The sequence below is a fragment of the Etheostoma spectabile genome, chromosome 1, assembly GCF_008692095.1.
Source record: "Etheostoma spectabile isolate EspeVRDwgs_2016 chromosome 1, UIUC_Espe_1.0, whole genome shotgun sequence".
Classification (NCBI taxonomy): Eukaryota; Metazoa; Chordata; class Actinopteri; order Perciformes; family Percidae; genus Etheostoma; species Etheostoma spectabile.
Window position 1 is genome coordinate 21,075,648 of NC_045733.1, and position 19,782 is coordinate 21,095,429.

The 19,782-nt window shown below is 42.9% G+C and overlaps 1 protein-coding gene across 1 annotated transcript in view; it reads left to right on the plus strand.

The window, feature by feature from the left end:
- Nucleotides 1-17,260, plus strand: part of adamts18 (ADAM metallopeptidase with thrombospondin type 1 motif, 18) — a 61,060-nt gene extending 43,800 nt beyond the window's left edge. The window contains exons 17-23 of the mRNA XM_032517008.1: nucleotides 2,361-2,481; nucleotides 5,792-5,918; nucleotides 10,414-10,618; nucleotides 13,575-13,768; nucleotides 15,262-15,332; nucleotides 15,501-15,666; nucleotides 17,065-17,260. Of these exons, the coding sequence (XP_032372899.1) occupies nucleotides 2,361-2,481; nucleotides 5,792-5,918; nucleotides 10,414-10,618; nucleotides 13,575-13,768; nucleotides 15,262-15,332; nucleotides 15,501-15,640 (858 nt within the window). The 3' untranslated portion in view covers nucleotides 15,641-15,666; nucleotides 17,065-17,260. The remainder of the gene's footprint in view (nucleotides 1-2,360; nucleotides 2,482-5,791; nucleotides 5,919-10,413; nucleotides 10,619-13,574; nucleotides 13,769-15,261; nucleotides 15,333-15,500; nucleotides 15,667-17,064) is intronic.
- The last annotated feature ends 2,522 nt before the right edge of the window (nucleotides 17,261-19,782 follow it).

Below are 19,782 nucleotides of genomic sequence, written 5' to 3' on the forward strand. Positions count from 1 at the left end.
GATAAGCACTGTGGTTTGCAGTTGTAGTTCTTTTAATGGTGGGATGGGTGGGTAGCATCAACAATGCTGTGTTGGTGTGACAGTGTTGCTGGTTGTTATCCAGTTTACAAAGACCAGGGCCACAATTTACACATTTAGGTTACATTTCCTCAAGCTTAGGGAGAAAAGTCCAAGACAGGGAGTGTGCAAATGGTAAACTTTGGTTTGACTTGTGGCCGACGGCCAATAACATGATGATAGCGTGGTTGAGAGTATGAGGGATTGCTTGAGAGAACTCTAATAAGACTGTGTGTTTTCTTGCATTTCCTTACGTGACAAATGAGACAGAATTATGTGGTAAAGACAGTGAGTAACAGCATTGACTATGAAAAGATCAGACCATATGTTTAGTAACTGATGGTGATGTATGATGGTTCTGTTTTGAGAAGAATGGACTCTAGACTTTATGTGCCTGGTGTGACATTAAGCAAAACTTTGGTTACGTGGTTTATTATCATGACCAATATCAAAGCACTTGGATGCAATTGGTTTCAGAGTTACGTAATAGTTTTAGTAAGAAAGCCTAATTCACTTCAATAAAACTAAAGCTTTGTAGCTGAGTTTTAACATAGGCAAAGAAGCTTGTTTTAGCGCAGGGTTTCAAGTCTGACCTGTGAATGTGCCACCCTCCCAGCTGTTCACAAGTCTGTATTCACTGTACCAACATACAGTATGTACATGTGTTTATCTGTCATTAGACAAATTCTTGCTCCTCTCCACATAAACGTCTCCTTTTTCCTCCTGTCTGGAGCTGGGCCACCCTTACACATGGAACAGTTAACATGCAGCAGAAGGTAATTGGTCCAGTCAGTGGATGCGCCCCGGGACAATTGAACGTGGACCGAGCCCAGGAAGCACTTGGCTTTCTAAGTTGGATGGTTGATGGTAGATTCCTCGTTCTTTAGGATGTACCCCAAAGAAAACACACTTATCAAAGCTGATTATTACAGACAATTATAGACTTTCCACGTTTTTTCAGGCATTTGAATGGCTATTGGCAGTTGGGCTTATTACAATTTGTAAATATTAATACCCATCCAACCTGAACTAAACCAAAGTGGGTTATTAAAGAGACATAACTATACTGAATCCAGTCCAGCGCAGTGTTTTGTAACGGTTTAAAAGGACACACTATGAGCTGACCATGTAAATGTGCCTCACACTAAAATTCTTCACCATGGCAGCGAATCCTCATTGGGTTGCTGTAATGATAGCCTGATGCTTCTTCAGTAATGGGTACGTCTGCTTCCATTCATCCGTTTGTCTCTGCTTGACTTCAATGTCCAAATAAATCTCCCTTACAGGAAAAAGGTAACTCAGAATCACCAGCCAGTTTCAAGGATGTGGGAAAAACAAAAAGAGCAAACTCTTGAAAGAAAATGGAAATTGTCCCGCATATGTGCACTCTACTGTCCAAATAAAATGGACCTATAATAGTGTGGTCAGCCAGTTTGGACTAGAGAGGGAACAAAGCGCTCTTTAATGTTTCTGGAGTCTTCTGGTTAGTGGGTAGTAGATCCTCAGTGGTCTTACCTTTAGTGTCTGGCAATGGAAGCCAGACCCAATTGTTTCTGCTCTCCTTTCACTGCACATGGACCTTTTTGTCTATACAATGTAGGACATACTGTATAGATTCTTAATGTTCTACCAATCCAGAAGCAATAGTGTGATGTGTTCATTACTGATTGGCTTAGGCCGGGCAAGGGTATACTCATACTGCATGAAGGGGAAGAAATGTAATGGTTGTTTGCTGTGGACCTGTTTTTTTAAGTTTCAGTACACCAGTCTGTTTCCAGCCTCTCAAATGTGAATATTTTACATTTTAAACGACATATATTTAAGATAATATCTTAAATATATGTCGTTTCCATATTATGGACTGTCATTCAGGCAAAACAAGCAATTTTAATATGTCACCATGAGCTGTAAACAATTGTAAAGGGCATTATTTCATAACATTTCAATAAAAAAAAATCATTAAAAATAAATAAAAATGTTTAGTTAGTAATTATAAGCTGCAGCTGACTAAGTAGAGAAGCGAATAAGAACACTGACAACCACCACTGGAGTGCTCTATATCAATACCTATGTAGTTGTTGACCCTTGGTATGCTTGGTAAGTGTGAACATGATGCAATTCCCTACTGGGAGCCTGAGAGCTGGGGGAGGAAGGTTGCTGGTTTTGAATGCCTGGAGCAGCTGGGAAGCATGTGAATATTTGAAAACTTAACGTGGATGCTTAGTGTGCTTTTCCCTGGATGAATAAAGGTTAAAAGTCAATATTCATTCTCTTTTCTGACTTACTGTGCTCTTGCCTAACAGATCCTTCTGCAGGGAAAGAACCCGGGTGTGGTGTGGGAGTACACCCTGCCTCGCACTGAGAGGAAACCCGACTACAGCTGGGGTGTGGTGCGCTCTGACTGCTCTGCTCCCTGTGCTGGAGGTGAGACTGTGTGTGTGTGTGTGTGTGTGTGTGTGTGTGTGTGTGCGTGTGTGTGTGCACTCTCTCTGTGTGTGAGCATCAGTTTTCCCATCATTTTTTAGCAGCAGGCCTGTAAAGTTTTGGATTTCTCCACATGTTGAAGCTGTGTGCATGAGGCTTGCATGGAGAGCAATACTCGGTATATAAAGAGTCTGGAGGGTGTATTGTTCTAGCTTTCCCAAAACCAAAAACAGTGTAAGGACTGGATTAATCATTTAAACATTTTTTTCTGATATAAAGTAAACCAGTGTTTCTCAAGACAGTTACATTTGGAAAACACATCTGCTATTCCTTGTCTTTAAAGTATTTTCTATTGTGGCATTACAGTTTTTTTTGATTGCGAGATGACAGTGGACACAACTGGAGGCACATGTGCAAAACTCTAGCTATACAGTCTACACAGCAGCAGTTCATGTAGACCAGACTCTAACTCCAGTCTACACAGCAGCAGTTCATGTAGACCAGACTCTAACTCCAGTCTACACAGCAGCAGTTCATGTAGACCAGACTCTAACTCCAGTCTACACAGCAGCAGTTCATGTAGACCAGACTCTAACTCCAGTCTACACAGCAGCAGTTCATGTAGACCAGACTCTAACTCCAGTCTACACAGCAGCAGTTCATGCAGACCAGACTCTAACTCCGGTCTACACAGCAGCAGTTCATGGAGACCAGACTCTAACTCCAGTCTACACAGCAGCAGTTCATGTAGACCAGACTCTACTCCAGTCTACACAGCAGCAGTTCATGGAGACCAGACTCTAACTCCAGTCTACACAGCAGCAGTTCATGTAGACCAGACTCTAACTCCAGTCTACACAGCAGCAGTTCATGGAGACCAGACTCTAACCTCCAGTCCTACACAGCAGCAGTTCATGTAGACCAGACTCTAACTCCAGTCTACACAGCAGCAGTTCATGTAGACCAGACTCTAACTCCAGTCTACACAGTAGCAGTTCATGTAGACCAGACTCTAACTCCAGTCTACACAGCAGCAGTTCATGTAGACCAGATTCTAACTCCGGTCTCCACAGCAGCAGTTCATGTAGACCAGACTCTAACTCCGTCTACACAGCAGCAGTTCATGTAGACCAGACTCTAACTCCGGTCTCACAGCAGCAGTTCATGTAGACCAGACTCTAACTCCAGTCTACACAGCAGCAGTTCATGTAGACCAGATCTAACTCCGTCTCCACAGCAGCAGTTCATGTAGACCAGACTCTAACTCCAGTCTACACAGCAGCAGTTCATGTAGACCAGACTCTAACTCCGGTCTCCACAGCAGCAGTTCATGTAGACCAGACTCTAACTCCAGTCTACACAGCAGCAGTTCATGTAGACCAGACTCTAACTCCAGTCTGCACAGCAGCAGTTCATGTAGACCAGACTCTAACTCCAGTCTACACAGCAGCAGTTCATGTAGACCAGACTCTAACTCCAGTCTACTCAGCAGCAGTTCATGTAGACCAGACTCTAATTCCAGTCTACTCAGCAGCAGTTCATGTAGACCAGACTCTAACTCCAGTCTACTCAGCAGCAGTTCATGTAGACCAGACTCTAACTCCGGTCTACACAGCAGCAGGTCATGTAGACCAGACTCTAACTCCAGTCTACACAGCAGCAGTTCATATAGACCAGACTCTAACTCCAGTCTGTTAACCCAACTGTTAACCACACACTCATAACAGAATAGATCTCAGTCTGGTGTCTATCAAACACTGCTGATTGTAATTCTAGAGATGTGGTTAGTTAGTGAACATATTGTACATGTATATGTTTTTTTTGTATACAAGCACAAAATAAGAATTACAAACCATTATACACTGTAGTGCTTGAGAGAAATCAGTAAAAGAGCAATGATACCAATATGCCCAGGTAAGATGTCTGAGGTTACATATACAGATATAAAAACAAAACGTGAAAAACACTACCTTTACTTACTGACAGTGTGTGTTTCTCAGTGTGTGTGTCTCAGAGTGTGTTATCTCAGTGAGGATTGGTCATAGTGTTTGGTGCACTGAGCCTGTTTTGAGACGTGTGTTGTGTCGAGTTGTGTTGCTGTGAATGAGTTGTGCAGCTGATGTGATCTGTTTAGCTCAGGTGACTGTTGATAGTCAGACTGGAGTTAGAGTTGTTGTTTTCAAGCCAAATAGGGTTACATTAGAATGAAACAAGTCTGAGCTTTAATTTGATCTACTCTGCTTATAATACTACACTTTACACTGCAACACAATAACAATGCGCTGTCTTCATCTGGTAAAACGCGGACTCTATGCCTGAGACATGCAACTTTAGCCTCAGTCTTTTAACACAATGTGGATGTGGATCAAGTGTATTTCTCAGACCCCTTTTACAAGATTCTTGTTTAAAAATGAGTCAGCTTGGAACAAAAGTTGGACAGAGACAGCATTTCAAACAAACCATTGAACATTCAGTATTATAATCTTAATTAGCTAGTGAGCTACAGCTGATAAAATCCGCCAGCAGAAGTTGATATTTCTGCCCGTAAAGGGGACGCTATCGGCCAGAAATGAGAAGCCTGCTTTTGTCTTTCCATTGTCCAATATCAAGTACTTATTGTTTCAGCAATTCTTTCTTTCTTTCTTTCTTTCTTTCTTATTTTTTACATATTGTGGTTTATAACAGTTACGAATAACTTTAATAAATATCTGCCACGGGTTTCATTGTAAACTGCATGTGTGCTGTGTGAGAACGGAAAGCTTGACAGGCATAAGAACAGTAACTAAGGGGGGCGGGGCTTAGCAAATGGTCAATTACAATAAGAAAGTGGGAGAAAAATGTGCATATTAATGTATACTCTAGGCGCATGTGGGTCAGATTTGATCTGTGTGTTAGTGTGTGTGTGTGTGTGTGTGTGTGTTTTCACAATTCCTGTAGTAGGAAGTGTGTTAAGGCTAATGAAAAGCTCCTTTGTCAACCGAGAAGTTTAGAGTCTTTTGGTCTCAAAAGATTCACAGCAGCCCCCGCTCACTTGTCAGTGGATGTGAATGTGTGCGTGTATGTTTGTGTGTGTGTGTGTGTGTGTGTGTGTGTGAGAGAGAGAGAGAGAGAGAGAGAGAGAGAGAGAAGAGAGAGAGAGAGAGAGAGACGCTGCAACAGCTTGCACACAGACATTGGGACTTAACAGAGATTTTGATCAATCACAGTTACAAAATTGAACTTCTCAGATTTCCATGTTGTTGGCATGAATGCGGAGGTTATTATATTGTATGCAAAAAACTACATCACCTCTCCCTCTGTTTTCCATCAGGTCGTATTTCGACCAAGGCTATCTGTCTGCAGGACCAGAAGGTTCAGGTCAACTCCACCATGTGCAATCCCCACACCAGACCGACGCTGGGCTCCCATCTCTGCAACACACAGCCCTGCCCTGCATAGTAAGTGTGTGTGTGTGTGTGTGTGTGTGTGTGTGGTGGTGGGGGGGTCAGGGCATTGGCTGTGGGATATGTGGCATGCATCTTTATGTTGCCAAATTTGCAGGAACCCGAGGCGCTGTTTTTATTACAGACACACACACACACACACACACACACACACACACACACACACACACACACACACACACACACACACACACACACACACACACACACACACACACACACACACACACACACAGTGGTTAAGCAGTCTGAGGTTGCCTGTGGTCCATTTGCTGTGGCCAGCAACTACTCTGTTCAGCCTGTGTTCTTCTCCTCTCTACGCCCTCCTCCCTTCACTGCCTGCTCTCTAATTTTCAATTTTTTTCCATTTTCTTATTTGAGAAAACACATGAAAGCCCTTTCAATCTGCAGTATTTTTGCAACACTCTTTATTTATTCCATTGCCTGTGTGTCAAGGGGTTTTTCCCTCTGACTCGACCGAATTATGATTTTTTTTGTCTTTATATCTGTTCTACCACTACAATACCTCCCTCTTTTCTTTTGTCCTCGTCTGTTTCAGTGCATATCATCCCTCTCAAAAAATCTCTGCCCAGAGCGTCCTGACTTTCTCAGTCGCAACATCATCATGCCCATGTTTTATCTCAGATGTCTAGACTTTGTGCTTAGTGGCGTGCATTTTTAAAGACGACTGTGCATTCAGGGACCTGTGCAGCATGTAAAGGAGTAAACCCGGCTAAAGTGCAGTGGAGTAACAAGTTGAAACAGCAATGAATAAATGGCCTCTCTCCTGTAGTATGTAGGGTTGGCTGAGGGAACTGAAGCTAGCTTGATTTACAGCACTATTCCAAAGAACAGGCAGGGAACCGTGTCTTGGGTTCAGAGAGAGTACACACACACACACACACACACACACAGGTACATATGTACAATTACAGTACATATGCACACACATTTTCCAAATGTATGATGCTGAAATAATGTACTTTGGATCCAAACCATGAGGTAAAAATATGAAAATCTGCTGCTTCTGTCTGATCTTTACGATGCTGTCATTTTGTCCAGCATTAGCCATGCCATAACACGTCCAGACTGAACTTTCTCCTGTGTCAGGGGTTGAGCAAGCCAGACAGCTATCGGTTACCCTTCTAAGTTTCCCACCACCCGAGAGGGCATTTCCTGCTCCTAATCTCGGGCATACCATTTCTCTTATCTTGGCGAATGGAATTAAACAGCCCTGGTGCGTGTCCCGTCCTCCTCCCTTTGTCGGAGTACAGAAAATGGTATAGCCCTGATAAATAACATTAGTGTGGTTGTCTATTCAGGCAAATAAAGCAGTGGTTAGCACCATTGGATCTTATTAAACATTAGCTGACACCATTTCTCAGCTAGTTGTGTGTATGGGCCAATTTATGGGCGCTGTACAGGAAGAAAGTTGAGTTGAGTGAGCAGCATAAAAGCTTTAATGACTGCATTAAGACCTCCAGGATGTATGGGCGTGCATTCAAGAGCCCAGGAGAGAAAAGAAAAATTGACAATGAGGTGGGATGCCTGTGTACGCTCTGTGTGTCTGACAGGAGGGGGAATGTAAAAATGCCTGCTTATCTCTGCAGCGTGTTTCTCGGGTGCTGACAGGCCTGTCCATGTTTTATTGTGCAGAGACGGCAGGATTCCCACAGGGCCCGGCCAGTCTAGCCATGCAGAGCCAGTCAAAACTCCCCCCTCACCCTCACCCCTTTTCGCTCATATCTACCCCTTTTTTGCTTAAGACCAGCAGCAGCAGTTTCTGAACGTGAAAGAAAGATGCAAGGAGAATTTTAAGAAGTCAGTTCAATCTTCCAGCCCAGCGTGCAGTTAGGAAGATTTATGCACATGTTTCATGGATTTTCTTTAAAGTCAATTTTGTTCTCTTTCTCCACAGCACAGCCCCAACCCCTTCCACCTTGCCTTCCTCTGTAGTTCCACCTCTGCTGTTTCTCTTGGCAGAGGCCATCTGTAGAGTCACTTACCTCAGGTCGGGGATTTCTTTGTGCATCACAAAGCGGCAGATGTACACGATGTGCTGACAAAACCATGCACAAGAGGCTGCTAAATACAGATGCTGGTGTGTATTCAGTGTACTGTTTGTTCTCAAGGAGGACATTTGTTTCCACAGTAGGTGCATACATACAGCACTAACAAACAAGACATGGTAGGCATGCTGTCATAGGTCATACTGAAAAATACTGAGCACCCAATGAGCCAGTAGGCCTCATTCATTTAAAATGAAACCTTGTCGTTGATGCTAAGTGGGGCGTCTGTTATAGTGTGATTGGTTATGTCGCTGTCAGTCCCCTGATCCGTTGATTCTTCATTTCCCACGAAGCAGATCGTGGTTACGTGTCAGTTCAACTTCTCATCTCCAGTCCAGTCCTGTATTTGTGAGAAGTGGCGCAGTTCTGAGTTGAAAGATGCAAACATTGTTTGACTACTTTTTTTTTTAAAGGGCCCGTGAGCACCCACGAAGGAAAACATAAATCGGCACCTATGCATGCCGCAATTTGGAATGTTGTCATTTCTTTTCTTTTTTTTTCTAAAATTGTTATTGGAAAAAGTATCTCTCAGAACCAATTATCAATTTTTTTAACGATACCCACCCAGCCCTAGTCCCAGTAAGCCATGGCAGTGTGACAGAGTGTCAGTCATGCACAACACTTTAAAAATACTCTAAAACCGAAGGAGCTAAAAGCAATTCAGCCATCCTTAATTATAATATTTACAGATATGCTTTTCCCACCGTGACATGTGGGAATGTCCTCTGTAAAAAAGGACCTATTGGAGTACGCTTTTATCCAGGGAAACTTTCAATGAGTGCTACAGCAACATTACCCAGTACCAACGCTTTAAGGTCTAAAAGAAAGGAATGCAAATGGAATCATTGGATGACCTTATTGGAGTGAAATGCTGAGAAAAGAGAAAAATGGTTGTTTATCCAAGCAAAATGAGTCCAAGGCTATACCAAACCACACACATGTACAGTACACACCTGGGTTAAAAACAGAGAGAAAAGAATCTTGGTCATATGAGTACAGTAACCTGTTTGGCGGAGATGATTATTTTGTATATCATTAAGCAGAAACATTCTTTTTTAATAACTTTTGTGCAGCCATGGCCGAGCTTCTCAGAACCCACCCGGCAGTATTGCACTCTTCAACCTAAAACTACGTCAGTTATTGAAATATTTCAGAGATACAAATTACAGATAGGTCAGTGGTGGTTTGCAGCGAAGTGGAGCGGCACTTAAGCCACTTTTACCAAATGATATATTGTTATTTATAAGCCAGGCAAAACATAGGAGGAAAAAAAGCAAACAGTCCCCAAAAAAGTCAAACCGAAGCTTTCGGGTCCCAATGGTCCACATCTCTCCAGTTTCCAAATTGCAGTTCAGTCCTGCCGCTTCATTTGTCTGTGGCCTTTGAAATAGAATGAAAGTGTTTTTCTTGGCGGCACGGAGGAATGGTCTTTGCGGTAGCATGTCTTCTCAGAACCGGACTGAGCCATCTGCCCATCTCTCCATCTCCCGCTTCTAAGCCTGTGGTTGTCAGACCACTCATTTGCTGTAATCTCCCCCTTCACTCCCAATGCCAAGACAGAAGCTATTTTAGAAGCAGCAGTAGGCTTTCATCAGTGGTGAAGTAGCATTTCAATAACTCTGAAGGAGAGACAGGACAGGAGGGGCAACAAGCACCGGCCACAAAGAGAGGAGATTGGACAGAAAATGATGGGAGCAGAGAGGACAGGTGAATCTGGGAAGGGAAAAAAAAAAGAAAAGAAAGAAAGTGAAAAAAACAGGCGAGGACAAAAGAAAAGGGGGCGGTATTGTAGTCCGCGTCTGTCCATAGCCTTATTGTATGTTGTAGATTGCGGTTGGCCTTGAAAACCTGGGAAAGCGGCTATGGAGAGTTGTATATACAATCGGGATGTCATGTTTAGTTTCAGATGAGATGGATGGATATGGATATAGATATATATTTCGGCGTGTGTATTTTCTTTGTCCTTAACTACCAGTCTGTGCAATGTCAATGTGTGAAATGGCTGTGAGTTTTTTTTTTAAAGCAACAGGTTTAGGTTTTCATGAATCATAACTTTTAAGAAAAGCAAGAAAAACCCAGGTGACCAGTTGGACTTCGTAACCGCCTAATTATAAGGGGTTTTCTGAAGTCTTTGGTGTGATAGCACTTACTGGTAATGTAGGTGGAAATTGTGTTTTTCTGTTTTTGTGTGTGTGTGTGTGTGTGTGTGTGTGTGTGTGGGCCCAAAATAAGGGCAGCAGATGAGAGTTTGAACCTGTGGTTGGCTGCCCTGATTAGGAGCTCAGTAATGTGGTTGAGTTTACTCTATAGCAGCTACTTACAGTGTGTGTGTGTGTGTGTGTGTGAGTGTGTGCGAGCAATATGCATATGCATGTACCAAACCACCTCTCATACTCCATTCTGTTGGTGTGCCACCACAGCTGGGCGACCGGAGACTGGGGTCACTGCAGTCGCTCCTGTGGAGGGGGTCAGCAGACCAGGACCCTGCGCTGCCTGAGGAAGGTGACCTATCAAAGGGAAGAGACGGTGGTGCACTCCCTCTGCCCCGTCGTCTCTCCGGCCCAGGTCCAGCCCTGCCACACCCAGGCCTGCCCGCCCGAGTGGAGCACCGGATCCTGGTCCCAGGTGGGTTTTGGGGCAGCATTTAAAACAACTTTTTAAGCATTGCTAGCGACATGTCTAAAACCTATCATGTAAAAATACAGTACAGACCTTTGTTCTCCTTAGACGATTAATACGTTATCCTCTGACTTTTCCTTTATGCCATTTGTAGTAATTAGTGAAATGTCTTGACAATTGTTAGAGGAACGTTGTTGACTATTGGTCCAATTGTTCATGTTCCCAACGGGATGAATTGCAAAACTGTTCAACTAATGAAAGCAAAACTATGACAATCTGCATGAGCTGTATTTTATGTTATTTGCATATTAACGAATGTTAGCATGCTAACATGCTAAATAAAGGAGTTGAAATGGAAAACAATACCTGCAGAGAACACGCAAACAGTTCCCTGTACCGCTGTTTCTGAGTACAGTCTTTTGGAGAGTTAGGAGATACACAATGTGAAAGGCTCATTATTTGCTTTTACACTCACTGTTAAGCACAGGAAAGAAGAGAAGCTCTGACGGTAACTTTCAAAGAAAGAAAACAAGTTTTAATCCTGATGATGATACTCTAACTTTGTCTCTTCTGTGTTTGCTGTGAAGTTGTTGTTCATGCTGCCCGGGTTTACACGTCCTATGTTCTCATTGTCAAAAGAAAGAGAATCCCCAACTCCAGGTTAAAACACACTTACATGTTTAGATATCTGCACAACAGAAACACGACAGACACACACGCACACACACACACACACACCCACACACATGCACACACACACACACATGCACATGCACACACATAGACTCACACACATAGACACACACACACACACACGCACACACACACACACACACACACACACACACACATGCACACACACACACACACACACACACACACATGCACATGCACACACATAGACTCACACACAGACACACAAACACACACACACAGACACACACACAAACACACACACACACAGACAGACAGACACACACAAACACAAACACATACACACACACAGACAGACAGACACACACACACACACACACACACATACACAGACACACAGACAAAGACACAAACACACACACACAAACACTGAGTTTAGTCATGCTACATGCAAAACTCTGCTGCCCTCTGTTGGACATGTGAAGAACATCACAAAGACAAAATTTGATTGAAATGAGCCTTGCACTTATCATTTTACAAGATTCATTTTAATCTGCTGCTTGTTGAAACACCTTTCTTGCATTCTATTTCAATTGCAATCTCAATGACATGTATTCTCTTCTACCATTTGCCTTCTTTGGGATTCGGGACATTTAAATTCAACAGTTGAATCAGAATAAACTCTACCTGCATGTAGCAACCTAATGCATCCATGAATCACAAAACAGACACACAAGAGTGATCATGAGTGATCGCCTGGTTTGCAACTGACCCCTCTTTTAAGATGTTAATTTACAGGATTGTGTTTGTTTGTTTGTTGCAAAGCCAACAGTTGTTTGGGCCTTTTAATTCTATGGCTATTACCCAAGTATGATTTACAGTTTTTGTCCGGCTCCTCTGTAACCAGAGTCGACAGGGCTTTGATTTGCTCATTTTCCTGTACACAGTGCCTGGCAGCAGATCTGATGGTTAGCTCGCGTGACCTGCACAGTCGGGACACTCAGCTGTCATCCAGTCATCATTCTTTAGGACATTAAGGTTGTGTGCTTGGACTATTTTGTGACACCAGTCGGGGTTCAGTTGGCGGTCACGCAGAGGCGAGGCCAATCTCCCTGAAAAGATCAATCGGACCGTTCAGTGACAAAAGGACAACTGGGACGTGTGGTTGTGCGTGGTTGTGTATGTAAATGGCCATACACAGATGTGTATGTGTCTTTTGTCTAATAGATGAATGCGATGTTGTCACATAAAGTGCCCTGACGGCTGTGCTGGTCCGTCCCAGCGGAGCAGTTTGACTCCACCTCAGCATTTCAGCTGGAGGTTACAGCAGCACTGTCTGCTGTTGGCGGATACTTTGATGGGATGGGGGTCACATTCATCTGCCAGTTATTGGTTTATTGTATTTAATGTTAGGCCATAATGGGCTGTCATCAAACCGGTGACCTTCTGTTTGCTTGAACTCCACGCGGTGAATTACAAGCATTAAAAGTGTCCGTGCCAAGGACTTAACCTCTGTTAAATGTGATGAAAGCTGTAGATTTAAGAGCTCATAAGAAAGTATGAAGCTAAGTTGAAGAGCATGTATATATGATTTAATATGTGTATAGTTATTGTGCGCCTCGGTAGATCACCTGGCTAGGCGCTGTGCCCATTGTATTAAGGCTGAGTCCTTACTGCAGTGGTCTGGGTTTGAGTCCCAACCCCATGCTGCCCCCCTCTACCCCCTTTCCTGTTTACATCTGTCTTAAAATCAAATCAAAGAAATGCCAAAAATGCCCTATTTCATTTTTGAAACCGCCTAATAATATTTGGGGCTGGGGTACTGAATTTTATACTTTTCAGCCACCGACCGAATTTCCTCCAAAGTATCGAGTATTGAAAAATGCGTAATTATTTAATACCTAATTTCAATACCAAGTGAGCCAAACAGCACGCAACATGCTTCTACCAAGATCTAATAATGTCTATGATTGGCTGTCTACGCTACACGTCGTAGAGGCATGCAGGAACAACTTACTACTTACTACTTGTTACAGTAGTAGCGGAAAAATAAATAAAAAGATTTGTGCTATAATGTTGTAATTTCTTTTTGTTTTATAAAATCGGTATGGGAAAAAGTTCAGGAATCGGTACTGAAGTCTTGTTATTGGTACCGGTATCAGCGAAACCCAGCCCTAGTAATAAGTGCTTTCCTAAAATCATTGGTGTGATAGTACTTACCGGCAGGACAGAGTGAAATTGAATCTTAAGAAAATAATAACACATGTATGGTCATAACTTCTTTTCCTTCCTTCTTGTCCACTCGCAGTGCTCCAAGACCTGTGGCCGGGGCCTGAGGAAGCGGAGCGTGTTTTGCCGGAGCACTGATTCGGGGCCAAAGCGGTGGTGGTGCCCGACAGCATGTGCAGACAGCACCACAGACCCAAAGCCCAGGAGACCTGCGTCCTGCGGCGCTGCCCCAAGAACGAAAGGCTGCAGTGGATCCCTGCTCCCTGGGGAGAGGTAGGGGGAAAGAGCCATGAAGCTCGGGGAGCAGAAGCGCTAGAAGTGAAATTTGTCCAGATGTTTCGGGTTAATAGTTTTGAGGAAAATTTCACCTTAAAGCACTTGAAAATGTGTTGCTTTGTGATGTATTCTTTCACTCACTTCCAGCACAGCAGCTAGGATTTGCAGTTTTATAACACATCAGCAGCACATCAGGCTATTTCAGAATTAAGAAAACAAAGGCTTTCTTCTTGGGCTCTCATTCTTTAAAGATATTTATTAACAATCATACACAGGAGAAATCCATCATACGTTCCTCGGATCTTAACTATTAGTCAACATAATTCATAGTTTCTGCTTTACTAGCTCAAATATTAGGTATAATTCTATACAGATGAGGGTTATTGGACATGGATTCCAAAATGTAGTGTAAAGCGAGGGGTAGTAAGGTGGTGTCAGTGAAATAAAAATAAATAAATAATGCGTTGAAAATGTCAAATGTTGAGAAAAGATTTTAAAAAAAAGAGTTAATCTTTTTGACCCAGGATGATGACACAAGGGTTAAGAAGGACTTCAGTGTCGCTCTTTCACTGCCAACAAGAAAAAGAAAAAATACTCATTGTAGCATATAATCATTTCAACAAGATATTTGTCATGTTATGATGACATAACGAGAAGTAATAACAAGAACATTTGTACATCTGCAAAGCAGGCTGTCGACCCCCCTCCCCACTCATCTTTTCCCCTCATAGAGAGGGTAAAGGTCAACATGCTGGAATTTCCACATTATATTACAAGCTTTGCTCAGCAGTTTAGACAGTTTAATCATGGGATTATAAAATATTTCAAGCCAACAAATGATGTTGTCCAATAACAAACTCCATCTAGGATTCACCTAAAAGAGATGCTGGCTCCCTCCAAAAGCCAATCAAAGTCCTCGAAACAATTGGAAGGTGTTGCATGCATTTTTTTCAAGAGTTACCTTAGAAGAAGTTTCATCTAGAAATATGTACAATTATTTGACAGCTGCATCATGTTAGCCATTAATCATAATTTCAGATAGCATATTCTTTTAGTGTTTGTGCCAAAGAATGGTGAACTCTTACCTGCCTTGGTGCTGTGAAGTGGAGTGGTTAAAGTGTGAGAGGGGCACTGAGTTACACGCTGAATCCTTCATGTTGCTGAATGTAGAATGAAAACGGTGAGTGGAAGGAGTAGCAGCACAGGCCTGGGAAGATAAAACACAGTGAAGGTACTTAGCTGTCAGAATGGAGGCTTGGATTTTGAAAAAGAGCCAGACACTTCACTGACACTCGCACACGTACCCATACACTGTTCATCAAATATAATGACTGAAAAATACTCAGTAGAGCACTCAGTATTTTGGCTTTATTGCTACAACCATAGGTGACCTTGTGGTGTCTTCTGCCATGGAAACCCGCTGCATTACAAACACACACACTCACATATTTCATTTTTTAATACTGTCCCTCCTGCCTGCTCTGTTCCAGTGCTCCAGTTCTTGTGGCTCAGGCATCCAGAAAAGAGAGCTTCGCTGCGGGGAAAGAGACTCAGAGGGAGGGTATGTGCCTTCAGCTTCACACCAAGACACTTTAATAGTTCTGCACAGACACTTGAGACCCCACTGTGTCAGCTGTGTACCGTCCTCAGACTCCAAATATTTTCAGGAATCTGAAACTCAGTAGGAATAGTCATTTTTAAGTTGACAACCTGTCCTATTCCCTCACAGGTATGTGGAGTTCCCCGTACGTAGGTGCAGGAATATGGCTAAACCCCTTGTGGATCTCCAGCAGGGCTGCAACCAAGGTCCATGCCCAGAGCTCCCTCGGGTCGTATCTGGCAGAACCATCTCCAGTGCTGTGGTCTTAGGCTGGTACTCATCTCCCTGGCAACAGGTACATTTGATCAGGCTTTGATCATAATCTGTCAACACCAGAGACTTTTAGGGCTACATGTGCGTTCCAGCTGACATTCTTCCAATTTGGAAGCCACAAGCAGCACAATTGGGAAATACACTAGACGGATTTACCGGTAAATTGAATCCCGGGACATGTAACGCATGACTGGATGCTCAAACTACATTTTGACATCATAGCCGTGACAAGACCTTAAATCTCACATCAGTAACCTGAGCATGTATCTGTGTTTGGGTGGAGGGCTGCAGTCAGTCAAAACTTTGGAGCTTTGTATTCCTCCACATGCAGAAGTGGTGTCGATGGGGCTGTTACTGTGGAGGGTCTTTCTTTTGATTCCTTCCATAACCAAAAAAACAAGAGAAAAAGTTGAAGAAATGTATTAAACTGTGAGTTTATCTGCTCTAAAATAAGCCGTGACCGTTTGGCCCATCCAGCTAACCAGCATACAAAAGCAACTGAGCGTTTTGCAAACTGAGCTTTTAGGGAATGGTCAATTGAAAACCAAGTCAAAGAAGAAGCGTGATTGCAATGTGACTTTAGAAGTAAAATGTTCAAAATGAAGTCATGAAGTTGTGCGCAGTGTGCGTTATGCCCTGCTGTCAATGGCATCTTCAAAAGTAGCTAAAAACATCCCATTGTGTAATCTGTTGCTTCGAAATCTACTGTAAAGGGTTTTGTCAGGTTTAACTTTTCCTTTTTTGCCTCACCGTCTCTCACTACATTGATTTTTGTTCACGGGGCCCCTTTCTCTGGGAGGCCAAGGCATGATGGGAAAGGCAACACAACGTATGAGCCAAAACAATCAATCAATACAAGATGAATGGCCGTGAGTGGCTCTTGTGTTCTAATATCTACATTTCCCCAAAAAAGACCTCAGAGGCAGACTGTACAGTGTAGGTGGTGGTGGTTCACAGACAGAGACATGGTTCTCGTGTGCGGAATGGGCCTCAGATGCAATCCAAAAGCTCCACTCTGATACAGAGTCTATCTGGGAAGGTTGTGTAAGCTATGTGTTATAGTTATATAATCTATTATGCAAAAACACTTTAGGGCAACCTCATATAGCACAGTGTCTTACTACTCTGCTCATCTCCATCTTGTGATCCTTGGATGTTTCCACCAGAGGAGATGTCTCCTGACAGCTCGCTGGAGGGCAAGTACATGCTGGATGGGGTGTTTGTTTTCTTCATCTGTTCTTTATCTCTGCGTAGACTTTTCCTCCATCCCTCTTCTGCTGCCTTTCATGATGATATTTGTTTCTCTGTGCGCTTCAGCATTGGATCTCCTTCTCCTATTAATAGCCCTGTGTCTTTCTCCTCATTTCCCATTTGTTTCTTTCCCTCTCTCCCCGCTGTCTCTCTCCAACCTCTGTCTCAGTGCTCCGTGTCCTGTGGGGGGGGAGTCCAGACTCGGTCCATCCAGTGTCTGCGGCAGGGTCGCCCCGCAGCTGGCTGCCTGCCCCACCAGAGGCCTGTCACTTCTAGGGCGTGCAACACACACTTCTGCCCCGCTGCTCCCCCGGCTCCGGCACAGCGCCCCAGCCGGATCGCAGCTGCTGGACCAACTCTGAAAGGTACATTTCTCTCTGAGGGAAGAATTTTCTGGATTTTCTGACCATTTCTTGGCAGACTAATTATTTAATATATTGTAAATGAGTTGCAGTTTGAGTTTAACCTGCCTTCTTTTTTTGCTTTCTCTGCAGATGAACAATGCATGGACCATTTCAGCTGGTGTCACTTGGTTCCCCAGCATGGCGTTTGTAACCACAAGTTCTATGGACAGCAGTGCTGCAAGTCCTGCTCCAGGAAGAGGCAATAGAGCCCTGATACCTCGGAGTCCGCGGCCCCGGGGCCTCTGTCGGGATACAACACTTTGGGAGCCATTAATCACAACACACAGAACTAGACTCGACACTTGTGTGTTTTCTTCCTGGAGTACTTGACTAATGAGTTTTGAAAAGAAGTTTTAAAAAAGACACAAAGACAGAGAAACAATGGACTCTTTTTCATTAAAGATGGCAGTGTGGTCAAGCGGTCAAGTCACGTCATCGATCACAATGGAACAGGAAAGACAATGTAAATCACAGAGCGTCTGAAGACTTGTTGATGTAATATATATACTGTATATATATACAGTATATGTACATATAAATATGTATGTGTTGTTGTTTTGTCGAGTGTTTTCCTTCTGAAACCTCTAAAGCTACAAGCCATCATGAAAACAGGAAAGGACAGTAGCGTTTTAGCTTGCTTCTATGTTGTATTTTTAAAGGCGTCTGGTTTGCATACTCCTTTATTTAAGTTATTATGGTTGGTAATATATGATTTTACATTTGTGTCAGGTGTACAGTGGATGTGTGAGATGTTATTTCTATGTTTTTTTTGGATATACCATAGGATCGTGCCAGTCCCCTTTGTATCCACGTAATGAGATTTTATATGAGGCATTAGTAATCAATGGTCAGATGCCTTCTGCACTTCCTCCTTCACACACACTCACACACACACTCTCCGCTTGTTATGTTTACTGCTGCTGACTCATTTGGATTAAGTCACGTTAACGCTATGAAAACATGCCATTAAACATTTTATCCAGTCACGTTGTAAGTGCTCGCTCTCCTGTACTCCTTAATACAACTTGATCGTCATAGCCATCTGGCTTTTCTTCTTTTTCTTTCCTTCATTCTCTCCATCTGCCACAGCCACACTGAGGGGAACGGTGGCCTGTGTTGTCTGTGGGCTGATTGCAGGGTGAGCGTGGGTGCAGTCTCGATAGCGTGAGGAGAACAGTGTAGGTGTGTTCTCCACAGAAGCCCGGTCAGAATGCAGCTCTGATGTAGCAGAGATTTGGCTGGAGGACTCCAGGTGGAGGACCCCAGGTGGAGGACTCCAGGTGGAGGACTCCAGGTGGAGGACCCTAGGTGGAGGACTCCAGGTGGACGACTCCAGGTGGCGGACTCCAGGGGCCACAGTCCCATTCGGTTGGGTAATGATGGTAATCAGCCACCACTTGAGAATCCTAACACCGGACTCAACAGAACAGCAAACATAGCTCCAAGGTTTCCTTTGCACATTGTTCATACTAATACTATTAAATCAAGAGATCATTTTAGATCATTTTTCATTCACCATAGTTGCAGAGATTAATCAATTAGTTCTCAACTATGAAATTATTCACCAACTATTTTGATAATCGATTGTTTTGAGTGAGCAAACAATTAAAAAGATTTCAGATTCCAGCTTTTAAGATGGAACATGTTTGAGTTATGAACAAAACAAGACATTTGAGGACGTCATCCTGGGATTTGGGAAAACTGATCGGCATTTTTCACCATTTTATAGATCAAACAACTAGAGGAATAATCAAGAAAATACTCAACATATTAATCAACGATGAAAATAAGCGTTGGTTGCAGCCCCAAACATTCTCATTTTGTACCATGTCAGTTTAACCAGTGGTTGGCAGGTCAGAAGACTTCTAAATATCTTAAAAGCTTTTTTTCAATGTGAATTTTATAGCATTCATAGCTCAGATTTCAGATATCCAAATTAAAGTCACTATATGTTACGACTTTTGTATGATTTTTTGGGCATACTGTCCTATAACTTTTTATGAATTGTTTGACATGCTACTCTATGACTTTATGAAAAACACAGTCCTGTGTCTGGTCTTATGGCATAGGCTGTTGGAGGCTGGGTTGGAGTGTCAAAGGATGAGAGTTTGATTCCATCATGATCAATTAGTATGAATTTTTACGACATACTGTACTATGATTTTATTAATTTTTTTTTACATAGAATGCTGTGACTTTTTATGACTGTTTTGACACACTGTTCTCAGACCTTTTTTGACATGTGATGCCACGTCTTATAGCTCAGTCTGGAAGACAGGTTGGGGAGTTAAAGATTAGGAGTTTGATTCTCATCAGGATATGTCTTTTTATCACTTTTTTGACATACTTTTCCATAACTTTTTATGACTTCTTTTGACTTGAAAAGTCTTATTGGTTGCATAGCTCAATCTGCTGAAGATGGTGTGGGGAACCAGAGGTTAAGAGATTGATACCCATCAGGATATGTCTATTTTTTATTCATC